The sequence below is a fragment of the Scardinius erythrophthalmus genome (genome assembly GCF_964197995.2).
Source record: "Scardinius erythrophthalmus genome assembly, chromosome: 10".
Taxonomy (NCBI): Eukaryota; Metazoa; Chordata; class Actinopteri; order Cypriniformes; family Leuciscidae; genus Scardinius; species Scardinius erythrophthalmus.
The window spans coordinates 28,846,099-28,865,596 of NC_138230.1; the positions used below are offsets into that span (position 1 = coordinate 28,846,099).

Genomic DNA, 19,498 nt, shown 5'->3' on the forward strand with positions numbered 1-19,498 from the left:
CTATTTACCTCAGATCCTCATGCAACTTCTTTCACACACACACACACGCACGTACACAAAATCACACAGACACACACACACGCACAGAGGGAATCAGTCCATGTCCTCCGCGGACAGGAAATTCCTTTCTAGCGACAGGAATGGATAAAACCTTATGATCTTAAAACTCAAGCTGAATAAATACAGGGAAAGTGCCAAGTATTAAACCTTCTTGAGGGGACAAGACAGCCCAAATACCACTTAAAAGCTGGTGTGAGTTCAGATAAGGTTTTTTTAATGTATTTAGACAAATTAAAAGTAAAAAAGAACAATATATTAACAAAACATATGGTAAAATAAGAGCCAATAGGATTTTTGGAAATAGAAGAGTAGGTGACATATTCTCAACACACCTTAACTGGAAACGTGAAATTTTTACAGATCCATATTTGTTCTAGAGTAATTAATTAATTTGTTAATTGTAAATATTAAATCATTACTTATCAAGGTGTCATGATCTATTCTGTTATTTTTGACATTTTCATCATACTGTTCACAGATGATCTATTCTATATAACTTAGCACGTGTAATGAAGCTCAACCGGAAAACTGACATTTTTACATATTTATTTATTCGTGCTCGAGTAATTAATAAGCATTCCTGCAGTCCAGAGAGCGGCTCGAAATGACCCCGCACTGAGGAAATCATACACGCTAAATCATAACTCATTTTCATCAGGTATAGGTGTCATGATCTATACTTTTACTTTTGACATTTCCATTACACGGTTCAGAGATTCAAAAAGCAATTATGTGATCAAGTTTGGAAGGTGTGTGTCTGTATGTGTGTGTGTTGGACAATAAATGAAAAACAATAAATATTCAAAAATGTTTCTTTGCCATTGCTCTTCAAAACTTAATAGGTCAAAACATATGAGAAAATGAAAAAGAATTGCCCCTCTTCCTTTTCAACAAGAACAAAAGGAAACCGCCACACATCGTTCCGCCAATTTTGAACAAAAAAAAAACAGCGAAAGTGATTGTTCTTTTGAAGATTGCATGCTCGAAGGCAAAGCAGGTAGTTTACGCAGTTCACTTTGCCCTAGCAAACTTTTGGACGTTGGGGATAGCGAGACAGGCATTTCAAAGAGAAGATTCATCGTTTACAAATAGAAAAGCATAACGCTAAGACGCTGAGTGAATTTCAAATGTCTCGGGGGTCTCTGAATTATCCCGTTGTGACGGCGAGGTGTGGCCGGCAGAAACGCCTGTAATTGAATTTCAGTTCAAAGAGATGATGCTATTAGCTCGAGTTTGATGGTGGAAGCCTGCAGCAAATACCAGCAACTCTGTTGTTATTTACTATGACCAATAACCCTGTTAGTAACATATACAGTAGGTCTTCCCTCAAAATGCCATATTTCTTCAATCTTCTCTTTCATATTCAAATTCAATTTCAGCACAAAACCAAACATTGCTTTGAGCTAAAGGGGTGGTGGGAAGGTGCGAAAAGATTGTGTGTTCTAAAAAAGGTTTGATACTTCTAACATTTACAGAGGATTGTGGAATACAATATAACATATATATCCATCTATACTGGATTACAGTAGAGATGTGTTTGTTTACGTATACAAACAAGCCTATATATGTGATTTAAAATGATCCACACAATTTCATGGAACTATATGTGAATTGTAGCAGACTTCCAATCAGATACATGCTACCTATCACCACAAAACATAAACATGCTTGCTGATGTGTATTTGTGTTTTAGACAGTCCCTCCAGTTTTTCGCGATTCCGCGATCGCTGAATACAACGCAAAATCAACAAATTGTCGCATTTTTTTGCGATCCTGCATAATTCCTAATTTAACCGCAAAATAATCACAAAAATAAAAAATACCTCACAAAACATTAAATTATAATCACCCAATTGAAATATCTCTAGTTTAATTAAAGTTTCAATGCATTTTTACGTGGATACAGATGTTGCGGGAAAAGGGGAAACTCCTTTTCCTCGATTTACTGAAGCCTGTAATGTAAAACGCATTTAACGCCGTCCCCGTGCAACAGGGCCACACCAGGCTGCACGTCACCATGGTTACAAATGGCAAAGAGATGCATTTTTCCTTCCTTTCCAAGTACAGGGATGCAAACAGCGCGCTTTTCGGCGCCTCCCGCTTTTTTTCACGTCAGTTTGGGTGACAAATTCATCTGAAGCCTATTTCATAGCTTAATGTGAGGGACAGAAGTCTATTTACATCATTAAAGTTTACGAAAACTCGTTTTCCCTCCTTTGCGGCTGTCAATCATTCTCCATTCAGTAACGTTATTCAAACAGCGCGCGCGCCTCTTCCGGTTACAGCAGCAATACATGCACGGTAAAACTCTCTCCAATATGATATTCACATTATAATGCTTGATCTGTAGAGAAAAAGCCTGTGTATTTGCATAAAATGACTTTATTTTGTTGGAGTTTGTTGCTGTTTTTAAACGACTCGCGCTACCGTGTGCCTGTTAGATCACACACATCACAAGGACTCGGCATCAAACGCACAATAACTGGAATTTAAAACTGTGAAGAAACAAATGATCAATAAACTGTTGGGCAGATAGACACTAGGATTTGTGCGCTCGACATTTCTTCGCTTTGTGCCGTGAACTTATAAATGCGCACTTGTAAAAAAAATTGCCCATAGGTTGTTTCAAAAGTTTTTCATTTGATGAGAATTTGATTAGAACAAAATAAACAAGTTTTATGCATTTTGTTTGTGATTTGTGTCATGTATGACTATTGTGCATCTGACATAATACTATTATTGTAAATGTGATGTCCTAATTATAAAATATAAAAATCGCAAATTTTTTCACAAATTTCTGGACCACCACAAAATCAGTCATTTTGATCGCAAAAATCACACACAAAAATCGCGAAATCCTGGAGGAACTGAGAGTACACTTTATTTTACAGTGTCCTTGTAACATGTGTTACATGTAGCTACTATAGTAATAACTATAAATTATGCATAATTACATCATGAAACTAACCCTAAACCAAACCCTCATCCTAACCCTTACCCTATAATTAGTACATGTAGTTAATTGTTGAAGTGTAACCGTATATTTTAACAGTCTCCTGAGCTATTAAAAGCAAGCTCTGGGCAATAAAAGTTTCTCTTTGACTCTTTGTGCTGGGAAATGAGCTCACCGTTCTTCAAGTGCTCTCCGTCTTTAGAGATGATGTTCTCTGGGTCAGAGAAGTAAAGTGGGTCGTCCTCCACAGACCTGTCTTCTTCTTTCGATATCTCCTTCTTCTCACACACTGTCTCCTCAGACTCTGTCTCAAGCCCATTTTCAAACATTCCTGTCAAATAATGGACAAACAAATGTGCAACTTTAACACTTCAGAAGATGCTAAAGTGAATTCACCTTTGTACTAAATTGCATGTTAATTGCATGAAATGAAAATGTATTGTAGTTTGAATTCAATGCAATTAGCTGAACTTTAGAGTGATTTTTTACCTACTTAAGTAGGACTTAAGTACATCTTTAATTGTAATTTCATAATTACTTCTGTTGTCATTGAAATATGGTTGTACCCTGAATGTACTGACAAGCATTTATGGTAAACTAAAATATACTTTGATATCTATTGATATTTCTATTGAAATGCCTATGTTGTGTATTTAAATATACTGTAAGTACAAGTGTGCATTCGATGGACACTTTACTATCCCATGAGGCCACAGGAGAGGATTTGTGAATGACAGTGAATGACCCTGGTAGGTCACATGATAATGACAACATACACTGTTAGAAAAATCTGTAGAAATTACAGTATTACTGGCAGCTACTTGCCAGTAACTTACTGTAGATTTAAATTGATGTTATTTACTGGCAACAATTTGTTCAAAATTAAATGAACATTAAACATTAACAAGTCTTTATCTTTACAGAATAAAACTAAAATAACATCCTCATGCAAAGCATTCTGGGAACCAAAATCTGAAGGAAAAAAACAGAAAAAGGTTGATGAAGATTTCTGGTTCCCAGAATGCTTTGCATTAGATTGTTATTTTAGAATTTTATTCTTTAAAGACAAAGACTTGTTAATGTTTAATGTTCATTTAACTTTGAACAAACTGTTGCCAGTAAATAACATCAATTTAAATCTACAGTAAGTTACTGGCAAACAGCTGCAAAACTACAGCAAATTTTTTACAGTGTAGCCAATGTCGTACGTCCGGATTACTACACACATTCAGAATTAGTATCTAGACAAGTATGCGATTTTGTTTTCCATAGTCATGAAAGTGGACTCTCTTTAAGTAATTAAGTAATCTAATGTCCTTAATATTATATAATCTGCAAGTAGATATGGGCCAAATCAAAGTAAGTCGGGTTTTTTTAAAAAGCAACAGTACACCTCTCTTCAATAAGCAACATGTCATCATGTCCCTCAAACACAGGATGCAAACGCCACTAACAAGTCATAAACCATGTGCACCTTGCAAAATATGACAGTATATCTCTTTTATAATGTTTTTGTACCTTTCATCAGTATAAATGAAGGCAACTGCGAAGTGTTCAAGCAACGCCAACACAGGAACAGATCCAAAGCCTAAGGTTATGTCTGCTCCAAGATAACTTGTTCACGCAAGCAGCAGCATTGAAGGTAGACATAGCACACTTTCTTATGAATTTGCCTTATCAGTGGGTACAATGTTGATTTTTCATTTGCTTGCCATGCCTTTGGGTGGTACACCCATGCAATCACAAAGTTCATTTTTCTCTTTTTGATTAATTTCTTTCCTCTGTCAAAAAAAAAAGACATTGGCAACATTCTATCAAGAGAGTCCTTTTCCCTTCCAGCTGTACCAACTTTGATATTTGCATATTAATTTTTTTTTTCTTCAATCGGAGGGCATGAGGAGTAACACCCACCTGAACGAAATTAAACAGAAGTCTTTTTCACCTTTGATATTAAAATATTCTGGCTTCTACATCTCCATGTTTACAGGGATGAAACCTGTAAGGATGAATGTACATTCAGTGAGAGAGTCTGTGTGTTTTTTTATTTTAAAACATGTTAAAGGTTTTCATTTAGGGTTAGGTTTTTCTTTGTGTGCGTGTGCGTGTGTGTGCGTGTGTGTGTGTGTGTGTGTGTGTGTGTGTGTGTGTGTGTGTGTGTGTGTGTGTGTGTGTGTGAGAGAGAGAGAGAGAGAGAGAGAGAGAGAGAGAGAGAGAGAGCTGTGATGTTGTGATCTGGGTGAGTAAACCCTTTCTTTTCATTAGCTTTATGAATGGCCCTTTTGTAGGAGGGCAGCAGTGACTGTGTGCATGAAAGGAATCAAGACACAGATGTAATGAGAGGAGACGTGCTGAACAAGGTCACCGTTTTACCATATTTGATCTTGTAGCAAAAACAAAAAAGTTCAGCCTTCCCCAACGGACAATGTTATTGCTCAGAGGTTACTCCTCCACAGCTCAGAAGACTTAATGAAGCTCCCACTTAGGCATAAAATTTAGTATAAAAAGATTTCTTCAAAAATTCCTTTGGAGTATAAATAAAAGTGCTCAGCAGACGATTTAATCTTTGAATAATTTATTGGCAAATCTTTAACGGAGTTCTAAGAGTAACTATTGATATTGAATACACTGTTTTATAGCTATACAGCTTATAGATTTTCAAGGTAAATAGCTGCAAAATGACCAGTAAATTACAATAATATCATGATATGCATTGTTTCATTGATAGTTTGTCACATCACAGTATCTTTTTATGAATTGATCCCATGACTGTAAGTTACCGTAATTGTGAATAAATCTGTGAAACTAATAACATTTATATAGATATATAGATTAGAAACTACATATATTGCATCTGTGAATTTTCCTTCCATCTTTAGATATTTTCAGATTTGATATTTCTAATTTGTTGAGAATGTGTGTTTACTGATTAATTTTACTTCTGCAATAATTCAAACAGAATTTGCAATAAATAATCATGCTGAGCTTGGAAAAAGAACGCTTGGTGACGTCAGCCAAAAAGCAAGGGCAATTTGGAGGAAGAGTAAGTTATTATAATTTGATTACAGTTTAAATGGAGATTGGTTTTGGCATAACGTGCGCTGACAACAAAAAAATAAGACTATGAAGAAATATGAAGTAAGTAAATAAGGTATTTTTTTATATTGACTTTAAATTAAACAAAAAGGTCACTATTTAAGAGCTCATGCTGTCTGCAATCTCCTAACCTCCTTCCACCAGAACACACTGCACTTAAAATCCAGCTAGCCACTGAAACACTTCCCCTAAAACACACACACACACAAAGCTGAAAACACACTAAGTGAAATATGCAAGTATGCGGGCATGATCTGAGTGACTGCTAATTTCATGCTTGGATTTGCTGCTCGCCTGCGATGTTGGAGGCGTGTGTTTGCATGGTGATAGCGGCCCGGCTCTGTATCAGCTGGCTTCAGTGTAGAGCCATGCTGCCCCGTCGCACACCGCAGCCAAAAGCAGGACGCTCTCCAGCGCTCTAATTACACCTGAGCTAATTCAATCTGACAGCAGCGAGCCGCATGGAAATCAGCCTTCTTTTCCTTGTCATTTCAGCCTCTCCGTTCTATTCTGGTATTTTACAGTATAGTTTATACATCTGGCCAAAGATTGATGAGTTAAAACGGTGCACGAGACAAATTTTCCTACATTCGTCAAAATATGCAGAATACAACACAGAATACTGTATCCCACAATGCAATGCACTTAACTTGACCTTCCATTTCCAATTTGATGAATTAATCAAACTATGAGAGTAGTATAACTTTTGTAAATTTTAACATTTGTTTTTTGACTTTTATTTTACTGGACTGTCCAAAGTTAATACGCGTTTTAAAAATGTTAAATAACTGTTATTTTTAAGATGGTAACTGAATGGCCCTCACTGAATTAAACTGAATGAGGTCATGTTGCAGTAAAATAGCACACTATTGTGTTGTTTGATGCATTAACTGCGTACTGTTTCACATGTATTTTAAAGTACTCAGTACACAGCATATTAGTATGCCAGTGTTGCATTAAGATCACACCACTTACACTGTGCATAAACTGTGTATTGCAAACATGCACATCATCCAAAAACTGACCTGGGCCTAATTTAATATCTGAAATTTTTAAATACAGTTTGCTTTAAGGAAAACATAACACAAAAACTAAGATGCAGCATGCTTGATTGCATTTCCAAACAGAATCAAATTTTCCATGCTTTCCTCTGTGTGAATGTCAGATTTGAATTCCTCCTCCTAAACATCGGCACAACATCAAACAAACAGCTGTGGCAGTCTGCCACTGTATTGCATGCCCGATCACCTCATGGCATAACATCTCATTCTCAGTCATTCTGCTGGGTGAAGGAGTAGATGGACCAGAGAGATGTAGAGAATGGAAAGAAAAGGAGAAAGAGAGGGTTCAGAAAAGTTGTGAGCCAAGAAAGTAATTTAAAGTGTCTCAGGGCCTAGGAGAACATCTACTTGAACCTCCAGAAGATCTTAGTCAGAGCAGATGCCTCATTTAATTTGATGCAAATAATAAAATCAGGCTGAGATAGATAGGAGTACAGTATTTTCACTATGGTGTACTGTTGCCTATCTAGCCATGTGTTCAAGTTGTACCCTTGTGAAAAAGAAGTGTGCTTGTTGTACTTTAAATCTTAAAAGTACATTTTTTTTAAACTGTACTTGTAAATAAGATATTAATGAAAATAAAGACCACTTGAGTCTACTTAAAGAGTCCACTTTCATGACTATGTTTCTTAACACACTTTTAAAATGTGCACTTTGTAATAATGTCAAATTAAAAATTTTACTTTAAAATACATTTTAAATCAACATTTTGTCCTGTATTAAAGAAGTACACTTATTTTGATGGTTTGACAAACATACTAAAGTGCATGCAAAGTTCTAATTTAACTGTAGTTTGTTATTCAATAAGTTATTATATTTTAAATGTAATAAATTGCAACTTCAATGTAAATGTGTAATTAGAATATTTTAATACTATATTTTAGTTTATCATAAATAAGTTCTTAAGTCCTAAGTGTGTAAAGTGTGAGTAAAGTTCCGCTAACTGCATTTAATATAAATTTAAACTATAATACATTTTCATTTAATTGTAAAAAACAAACAAAAAAACATGCAATTAACTGTCCTTTACATGACATTACATTCAGTTCACACTTAAGTATGTACTTTTAAAGAATTATTTCTATAATAAGTACTCTTTTTAAAAGTATAGCAAAGTGTACTTTTTTCCACAAGGGTATAGTGTTGGTGTAGTTACTGTGTTTTTTTTATGCAGTTTACCTAGGAACTAAATATAATAGTTTAAGCTAAGAATATAATATTCTGTAACACTTTATTTTACAGTGTCGTTACTGTGTACTTACTGTAGTAATGACAGTAAATTAGCCATAATTAATTACATGCAACTAAGCCTAAACCAAACTTCTACCTTAACCTTACATTATGTTGTTAATTAATATTACTCAATATTTAAATGCACTGTATAATTACACTATAACAAGGACACCTTATGAAGATTAACCTAATATTCTCATACAGCTGCATCTCAGTGATATACATCTTTGTTTGCTCTGTGATGGTTAGGAAGAATGAAAAATAAACCCATGACTAATCAGTCAATAATACATTTTTTTTTTCTTTTAGCCTACAGAATCCCCATTAGCGATCACCATGTTCCCATAATCCCCCAACATATGCTCAGTCCTTCCCATGAACAGCCTTTGTGCTGCTGTATCTTTAAATGAGATTAGATGAACGATTAGTACACAGCCTAGAAACATGAATAAGATTCAGATCCCATCATATAATACACTCTCTTATCCTTGAGCTAGTATTTAAGGGAGAAGTGTAGGAACAATGGCTCGTATAAGAGCTGACATCTGGATGGAGAAACTGTGTTAACTGTGATTGGAGAGGAAACAAAATGACCTACAGCACCCTTGTCTGAAAAAAAAAACGATTTTCTGACTTCAAAGATCTGAATTCAACAAAATCAATCCACCATAAGATAATCAATTCTATTAAATCAGAGCTAAAGTCTCCATTATCCAGGCATTTACTCTACTGAATGGTAAATTTACATTAGGCTATTTTATAAGACAGAGATTGAGGACATTATGTTTCATTTAAGTATCAACTATGATTATCCTATTGTTTAGAATAAATACAAATAAACAAATTAGATATTATTTTTGGTATACAGTCAGATTATGGAGCTTTAAAATAAATGTAGAAAATAGTAGTATTATGTAATTTGTTTAGATCATACTGAGATCTCTGGCTTTTAAATGGAGACTTCACAAAACTCTTCTGAAAGTCTACGGGAGATCCATGTGAGAGTTTGGGTTGTTTTCCAAGGAGAAAAATCTGAGAAGCGGCAGACTTACACATAAGTCTCCATTTGCTAATTGTGAATATACTGTCTGGGTAAAACAACAGCGATATTAAAGAGATCTTTTTTGTAATTTATCTGTCATGATCCTTATTCTGTTCATTCTTCATGGCAAATAAACCACTCCAAACAAATGACATGTAATTTTCTGAAAAATCCTTGATATAAACAGAAAGCATAACTATTAATTAAGCTTTAACATAATTCCAGTATCCTGGAAGCGTGCTGTGCAATCACTAAGGTAATTAAAGAACTTAAAGGCTGTCACTTGATATCAACAGCTTTGCAGACTGAACCCCAAAAGCACTTTGAATTATGAACTTTTAAGCGCAGTTCGCAAAAGATGCTTGCACAAACTTCAGCTATCACCTATTAGTCCCCCGGATTTGTGCCATTAGCGATTTTCCACTCCGCATTTAAAAGCATGCCATCACATTTGCTGTGGAGGTGCTGAAGTTAAAATTAGACTGCAGAGCTCTCTAATCCCAACAAACACCATATATTGTGGCACCAACAGCCACTGTACAATCAAACATATTTGGCTTTTTTAAATAACTCATTTATTAAGCATTTTATAAGACTTTTTATGCCAAATACCAGATCATTTTTGACCGTTTCATGTTTTTAACATCTTTGTTTGGATAGGCACTAATCATTAAAATGAATGCCTCCAATAAACAAACAGCTCTGAAATCTGCTGCACTATATATATTTCTCTCTCCATCACTTAAGTGATATTGTAACGATCTGATCTAATCAAAATCCCAGCACTTCCCTGCAGGTAACAGACTTAACATATACAGAACTCTTAACATTCACAGAAGGAAGATATACTTCATTTCCACAACTGGCCAGGAGAGAATTTGCTCGGTTGTTTGGTATTTTGAGACATTTATCAATCTACAGAAGAAAGCATATTCCAAGATCGCTCATTTAAGTACATTTATGATACATCGGCATGGTTTAACAGACAGAGCTTAGATTAAGCCAGGATTAGGTCTTAGTTCAATTAGGACATTTAAGTAGCTTTTATAAACGAGCCTTAGAAAAAAAAAAAAAAACCTTACTGGTGTGCATGAGGCAAAACAATGTCACTGATATATTTTAAGATTTTTCAGTGCAAGTTGCTTTCAGTTAAAACAACTCAAACATGCATTTTAGTCTGGAATAGGCATAAGCATTGACTGTGAAACTGAGGATAATCTCTTTAGTTTGTCAACAAAGCAATTCCTTTTTCATGGAGCCATTAACAGGATGAAAATATTCAAAAGTCTCTCTCATGAGTCATAATATTAATGAAAGTCCTTTGATTTATGAAATAAAATAGTATGAGGAGAACATGGAGCACTTTCAATAAATGGAAGAGTTGGAAGATGAGTATTGAAGTACCGCCTTTCAAAAAGCTAAATAAGCTAAAGCTAAAGAAGTGAAATTATGGTTGTTTTATTTGCTGTATGATACCCTTGTTATTAGAATGTATTGCTGATTTGACATATATTGTTCAAATGTAATCTTGATCAACAGTTTTGGCAATTTCTATCTTTTCCCATTTAAGTAGACAACTTGCCTACAGATGACATAAAAAAAAAAGTTACCAAGATGGCCGCCATGTAAAATGGCATGACTTAAAGGGACATTTGTGTAACTTGAAGGACAAGCTCTTTAACAAATCTTAAGTACAAACACTCTAATTGAGCCGTCTTTTTGTTCTCATTCAAAACCAACCACCAGTTTGTGCATCTGACAACAGTTATTGATTTAACATCATTGAACTCTAAAGGCTCAATGAAGGTGAGGAGAATAAAAGTGGCGTGTTCCCTTAGAGCCGCTGGACCTCACTGATAGGACATCTAGCACGGCAGGGGCATCAATGATAAAGGCTCGTCAAATAAACATCTCGCTTATCTTGTTTTTGGCATTGATTCTGTCGGCCTCTTTTAGAGCTACTGTCCCAGAGGCTGCCTACAGATGCTGTTTAAGGACAGTCTTTTGTACATTTTTGTCTGCTTTTTTTTTTTTTTTGGTTCTTTTTTGTATTGGTTGATTGATAGACGTTTCAATAACTGAAGCCAATACCAACTGAACAATTAAATAAATACATTTATAATATTACAAACTATTTCTATTTCAAATAAATGTTTTTTTTATAAATATTTTCAAAAAAAACTTTCTATTTATCAAAGAATCCTGAAAAATGTCACAATTTCCACAAAAATATTAATCAGCACAATTGTTTTCATCATTTATAATAACAAGAAATGTTTCTTCAAATCAGCATATTAGAATTATTTCTGAAGGATCATGTGACACTGAAGAAATTACACTTTAAAATATATTCAAACAGAAATAAGTTGTTTTGAATGTTAATAATTTTCCTCAATATTACTGTTTTTAAAATGTATTTTTGATCAATTATGCAGCTTTGTGAGTGTAAACGAGACTTTTAAAAAATGTAAAAAATCGTACCGATCCCAAACTTTTGAAATGTAGCATGTGTGTGTGTGTATATATATATATATATATATATATATATATATATATATATATATATATATATATATATATATATATATAAAATTATCATTATCATCCGCCGTGTTTCTATTCTTTATTATTATTTTGGTAATAATTAATATTGTATTGCATTTGCACCATTTTTTTTAAAAGTCCCTCAAGGCTGTGGATTGCAGTGGTTTTACCCCTTAACTTTACTGTAATACACAGCCTCTTGTGGCTTTTTGCTTTAGACCACAATCTATGTATTACAAATCACTGAGTTGTGGAATTGTTCTGTGCAACTAACAAAGACAAATAGTGGCTACATTCCTAAACTGTCCGGATTTCTCCAAGTGTACCTAAAGAAGGGTGAGCCAGTTGCATGGCATTCCTGTCCTGTCCTCTCCATCTCCCCTCCTCTTTTTGCAGCCTAGTGAGCCACAGCACTTCATAGCTCATTAGTGCTGAACAGATGCTGGGGAGAAAGTTGGCACGCAATAAGCCCTCTCTTCATATTGCACTGATCTGTGAGAGATAGCTCACGAATGAGGGATGCCTCACGCTGACAGTTGGCAGATGAAGTTAATCAAAACGGATTAAAAAAAGAATAAAGGAGAGGCAACAAATCTGACATCCTTGATAGGGTATAATAATGAAATAAATTATCATATTCTGACAGCACAAAGTTAGCGCCGACAACTACGAATGACAGCCACCAAATAAATAATTTAAGTATTATGAACAATGAGAGCAAGAGAAATACTTTGACAGTTCACTGCTACAAGAGCTGAAACTAGCTTATGTGGCAAATCTTCATTGGCAGTTACACCATATTGAAATAGATAGTTATCACATTCAGTAGTTAGAAGCATAGACAGTGAACACCATTTGGACACTTAAAGGGCTCACCCAAAAATGAAAATACTGTCATTAATTAGTTACTCACCCTCATGTTGTTCCAAACAGACTTTCGTTCATCTTGGGAACACAAGAGAGCTTTCTGTCCCTCAACTGACAGCAACGCAACTGAAACTTTGACGCTTCATAAAGTTCATAAAGAGATCGGAAAACTAATTAATATGAATTGAGTGGTTTAGTCCAAATTTTCTGAAGAAACACGATTGCTTTATATGATGAAGAGATTGAATTGAGGCTTTTATTCATATATAAACACTGATCAGCGAACATAAACTGAGGTCCAACCGAACCTGTTTGACCCGCGAGAACAAACCTCATTGCGGAAGCTCAAATGTGCTGCGTAACACGAGAATGAACCTCATGTACTCGCACGTCAAGCGATCATGCTTCCGTTACCGTTTACCACAACTGTGATGAATGTGTATGTGAATAAAAGACTAATTTTAATCTGTTCGACATATAAAGCGATCGTGTCTCTTCAGAAAATTTTGGCCTAAATCGCTTAATTCATATAAATTAGTTTTACAATCTCTTTATGCACCTTATGAAGCGTCAAAGTTTCAGTTGCGTATCTGTCTATGGAGGGACAGAAATCTCTCAGATTTCATCAAGAAGATATCTTTTGTTCCGAAGATAAACAAAAGTCATGATGAACAAAACGGTTTGGAACGACGTAAGGGTGAGTAATTAATGACAAAATTTTGACACATTTTGAATTTTGGGTGAACTAACCCTTTAAGTTACATTTGTGGTGCATTCCATTTGTCCTCGGAAGTGGGAAAGTCCTAGTCCTTAAAAAGAAATTTTAACTGGAATGTCCCCTCAAGTCGGAGTTGCGACTGGGAAACTTGAGGGGAAGTGCAACAACCTCAACTTTAGAATCCAATATGGCTGCTCAGTGCATCAAACATAGTGAAACAGTAGTACTTTGTTGTTTATTAGCAATTCTGTTTGTCTGTGTCTCAAACTTAGTGGTGTACGCAATATCCAACCTCTTTTTGTGGACATGATGCTCGGCATTATCTGTGCAAAATCTGTGCTTTTTTATGTGTTTGTATTCCGAAAGAACAAGCACAACAAAGGTTTGCCTGGACAGGTCCATCTTAGTTTTCTGACCAGTTTACTGGAACGCGGTCAACTCGGGTGTGACGTCATTTCCAGATACGACGAGATAAATGGAACGCAGCATTAAAAACATGTCAATATCATTGAATTAAATATCAAAATATCAATATCAGCACACAAATGCTGATTTGACTCATTTCTGCAAAGACTTTTTTTTTACTGTCAAGGTGATTTTAGTAGATGTATGTATCAGTTCACCTCATGTTCAAACAGGTATCCTAACAAAGCAACCAAAGGTAGCCTACGTCACATTAACTATGACCAAAAACATTTAGTAATCCAAATAAAGAGGCCGCTGCATTTTCTGAAGTGGTTCATTTTGCATTAATGACGGCCTGACCGTACATTATATGGATATCAGTTAAAAACTATTATAATATTGGGGACGAAAGAATCTTTTTTTTTTTTTCTTGCATTAGAGACAAGACACTTTTTGTCAATCTGTGAAATCTACAGTTTGGCATTAAAAATACAAAGATATTCAAAGATAAAATGCAGAATCAGTATTTACTGTTTCATAGACAATTTCCCTCAACATAACAATGAAAATGAAGTTTAAGTTTGAGAGAAAAATAGATGTTATGCTAGTACGGAAACCACACCTAGACTCGTCGCATTCTGGCTTTTTAATCCGCTGTCATTTATTTGGAGAATCCGCCTTGCACCGACCAACAATTTGTACAAATTTACACTGCGTTTGGCCATGGAGGTGATAAGAGGTTGAGATGAACAGCTGGTACCAGCCTGTGCCTGAGATGCTGATCTGATAGCAGTGACGGCTACTCTCCCACCAAGACACCTTGGCCATCCAATCTCACTTTACCATCAAACTCTTATTACAATAAAACCCTAAACAGCAGCAGAGGGGGAGGGCTGCATGGGAAGAGAGAGAAAAAAAAAAAGATGACCCAAAATGCCCTTTTTATCTCTCCATAAGGAGAAAGACAGATCCTTCAATAGGGCTAAAATAGTTGGAGAAAAGAAAATACATAATTTATCACCATATTATCGGAATATCCAGGCGGGCTAATAAAGAGAGTGCGGACTGACTATTCCTTGTCTTATCATGCGAAGTGGAGGATGGGGGAGGGATTATCAGGCTGGAACAGACTGCTGGCCTGGAATTCTAATGGTAATAATGGGGTCTCTGATGGTATATCTTCCCCAGCTTATCTAGCCCATTATCTGCCCTTATCGCCACAGTCATCGGGGCAAATTAATGGAGCTCTTTCAGTGCTCTGGCTTTATCTGCTTCACAGAGGGCACACCAGAGAATGGAATAGGCAAAATATGAAAATCCAGGGCGAATCGCCAGGGTTCAGATAACAGGGCAAAGTGCGTTCAATTGGGAACAAAATGTAACAAAAAAAAAAGAGAGGAACGTCTCTACCCATAACAACCTCTTTGTCCTTTGCTATGAGCAGGTGGCTGGTAAAGCTGTGCTCTTTACAGGTGCTGCTGCGCTCTCTAGCCTACAGTCATTTCAAGAACTCTCTGCTGTGTGCTAGTGTTTCAAATCACTCCAGAAATATGTGGGACACGTCTGCAGATTGAGATATCACAACAACTGCCTTCTGTATAATGCAGACCTTGAAAAGCAGAAACAGACATGATGAGAGCTGATATGCCTGGACTGCTAAGCAAACAGTTTCAGCACTATAAAAACTCCAGTGAGGTGTGCCATGACTGAAAATAAATTACGTATTTTGGAGAGCTGTCCTTGTGTTATTTCAAGTCTGCTTCAATAAAAATTGAATTTCCTCCAAGCGTCAACCAAAGGTCTTCTCTGTAGTTCCGAGATGCATTAACAGATACTTGCTATTTTGCAATGTCTGCCTTATTCAAAGAAGTGCCATAGTATTGCAATTTTTAAAACTTGCAGGTTGCATTATTTTCACTCCAAATACATTTTATTCATTACATTAATTTCTCAAACAATATAGAAAAATGTAGGAAGTTCTGAATTTTTTTATATATATATATTGCCTAAATAGTGTATACTTCTCAGTTTATTAAAAGCACTGTATTAAAAGTAATAATAATGCACATGGTTTATACTTCACAAACATTGCATGCAGCCATTCAGACAAATCAAGAGTTGTACGCTACATTTCAAACTTTCCAATGATCTCAAAATTTAAATGTTCTATATTATAAAAGAAAAGAAGAAGAATATTTTTTTCATACACTGAAACAAAACAAGCCTTTGATTTTCTGATCCACATCTGACTGCCCCGATCGATCGATCAATCAATCAATCACTTGATCAATAGCTTAATGCATATCAAATCTCTTTAAAAGAAACGTTTGTTTAAACTTTATCTGCAATAAAACTACTATAAACAACTGTCATCTGAGAGAGAGAAAAAAAGCATGAGTAAAATCCGCGTTGGCAAACTCACGTTTGAATTGCTTTGGGTTGCTCTGTTTCCTCCGGGACATTCCTGCTCCGCGCGCTGGACTCGAGATTAAACAATGGTACTGCGATTCATCCAAACACAGATAAACGCGCTGTGTGTAAGACTCGGGTGTGTTTCAGTGTCTGTCTGATTCCAGTCAGGGTTAGTTGGTGTCGTCGTGTAGAGAGGGTTAAGTTGTGTTGTGATCCGAGCGCACACTGACAGCGCAGATGAGCGCGTGTTGTGCTTTTGTTGCAGGAGGTTTGAGCGCAGCGGTGCGCCGTAGAGCTGCAGCACCACTTACACACTCCACACACACTACAGCCAAGTCACACTCACTGCACTGTAGTATTTAATACCTTTACGGGGTTCTTCTTCTTCTTTCCTCTCAGGATGTGTTTGTATCAGGTCTAATTAAATACAGTGAAAATATAACTTTCTGGATTCATTTTGGAGTTTTGTTTTGTTTTTAAAAAGTGTTACATGTTTTGGTTATGTTTATCATATTAGCTGGAAATCTTTAGAACAACACAATGTAAAAGGTAACATTAAACAGATTAAAACTGTGTCTCAAAACCGTGGCTGTGTTCAGAATTGCGCACTACCATGCATACTATTTCTGCAGTATAGGCTACAGTATGCATTGCGTGGTTTGCAAATGTTGTTAATTTATGGGATGTTATGACTGGATAATCGACTACATTTTGGTAAAATGTGCACTATGCAACAGAGGCCTGGTCCCAAATGGCACCATAAGTCTTTGAAGTCCACCTCTGAGTCCACACCTGATGTATTGCCATGTAGACCGTTGGTCCTGCAAGACATAAATGCACATCAAGTGCACCATTTGAGACAGGACCAGGGCTTACTTTGTGCAACACTATATCCCACAATGCAATGTGCTCACTTTTACTTTCCCAGTGTGAGAAAGAACTGGAAATAATAACAACCATGATTTTTAGCATGTCCTTGTTAACTGACTGATTGATGAGACTACAAAGAGATAAGACTATTTTGCATAAAATTTGAAACAGTCGTTTTTATTTCCGAGATGATGGCTGGATGCCAATTGCTGAATTCAACATGCTTGCGCACTACTATTTGAAATGTTTCACTATGTATTCTCTTCCATAAAAAAAGAAGGCTGTTTACAGTGTTTAGGCTACTGCACACCTAGGCTGACTACCTAGAAAGCAATGACCATGCTTCTGATTTTGGTACTTTCTGAGCTGACTCAGAACGGGCTAACTTTTTTGAAATGTCAATGAATATTACTTAAAATATATAAACCTAATTATTAACCTATTTTATCATATCACCCTTGTGAAAAAGAAGTGCACTTAATTGAATTGAATGTACACAAGCTGTGTGCACTTAATTGAATTGAATGTACACAAGCTGTGTGCTTCAAAACTTAAACATATATATTTCATGTCCACTTTCATGACTGTTTCTGCACACTTAAGGACACTTTTAAAAAGTGCACTTTGTACTAGTGTCAAATTAAAAGTTTATACTTATTTATACTTTAATAATCGTTAGTCCTGCTTTAAAAATGTACACTTATTTTGATGTCTAACGATTAATCGTGATTAATCGTATCCAAAATAAAAGTTTGTGTTTAAATAATATATGTGTGTGTGCTGTGTATAATTAAATTTGTATAAATAAATAAACACACATGCTTGTATATATTTAAGAAAAATGTGTAATTTATATATAAAAAATTATATTTATACATAATATAAAATATATATAAATATATACAGTATATGTATGCAAATATTTCTTAAATATATACATGCATGTGTGTGTATTTATATATACAAAATAATTATACAGAGTACACACACATATATTATGTAAACACAAACTTTTATTTTGGATGCGATTAATTGCGATTAATCTTTTGACAGCCGTAAATTTTAACTGAAGTGCATTATTCAATATTACATTTAAAGTTAATATTTTTTAAACATACTAAATAGCAATTTTATCATTTCAAATGTATATTTATTTTCACATTTATTTGCATAGAGCTTTTCACAATGCATATCTTTTCAAAGCAGCTTTACAGAAAATGCACGTGTCTACATTACAATTTAGAGTGACCTGTTATCAGAGGTGACTCTGTCCAAGTTATGTATTTCAGAAATGTACAAATACAAATCATGCAGTTAGTTAATACTGTATTAATTTAGGGCAGAAACAATGAACTAATTGAAGTATTTATTTCAAGTTGGGAACAATGATTACAATGTATGGAAAATATAGCATTGGTGCATGTTGATTCAGAGTTTGCATCATTAGTCTTCACAGGTGTTGAGTATCTGAAGGCTTCATGAGAGGCTGGATCAAAACTGGAGCTGACATACTCTAATTACCTCAGGATGGGCATTCTGAGATAAAAACAGAAAAGCAAATGAAAAAAATTGCTGAAACTGATTTAACTGGAGTATAAATTTATGAGATGCTTTATGTGAATGCTTGGCTAAAGAGATGTGTCTTTAGTCTAGATTTAAGGCTGAGCCTTGAACATTATTTTGTGGCATACACAGTTTTGGAGCCAAATGCAAAAATGTTCTCCCCCCTTTAGTGGACTTATGAGAACACCAAAAGTCCAGAGTTTTGCGACCTTCAAGAAGTTCGGTTTAATAGTAGCTAAACCATTTAGGGCCTGATAGGTCAGTAGAAATAATGTGTAATCGATGTGGAACTCAGTAGGTAACCAGTGTAGAGATGATAAACTTGGTGTTATATGGTCATATTTTCTTGACCTGGTGAGAACTGCATTTTGAACTAATTGTAGCTTGTTTATTGAAGATGCAGGATAACCACCTAGTCATTTTTACACTAATTTAAATACTTGATATGCAAGTTACAATAGAATTTACATTAAAGTATTTTTTAGTTTACCATAAGTGTTTGCTAGTCATTTGGCAGTATTTCAAAGATAGAGGTAATTATGAAATAATAGATGGACTTAAAGGGATAGTTCACCCAAAAATTAAAATTTATTTACACAAAATAAGGTTTTTTTTTTTGTTTTTTTTTTTTTTTCATACTATGAAAGTCACTGGGGTCCAGCAGCTGTTTGGTTACC

The 19,498-nt window shown here is 35.2% G+C and overlaps 1 protein-coding gene across 1 annotated transcript in view; it reads right to left on the reverse strand.

Moving 5' to 3' along the window:
- zfpm2b (zinc finger protein, FOG family member 2b) overlaps positions 1-16,785 on the reverse strand; it is a 56,157-nt gene extending 39,372 nt beyond the window's left edge. Inside the window, exons 1-2 of the mRNA XM_081376179.1 lie at positions 16,399-16,785; positions 3,189-3,344 (exon numbers count right to left, since the gene is read on the reverse strand). Coding sequence (XP_081232305.1) covers positions 3,189-3,344; positions 16,399-16,438 — 196 coding nt within the window. The 5' untranslated portion in view covers positions 16,439-16,785. The remainder of the gene's footprint in view (positions 1-3,188; positions 3,345-16,398) is intronic.
- Between the last annotated feature and the right edge of the window lie 2,713 nt (positions 16,786-19,498).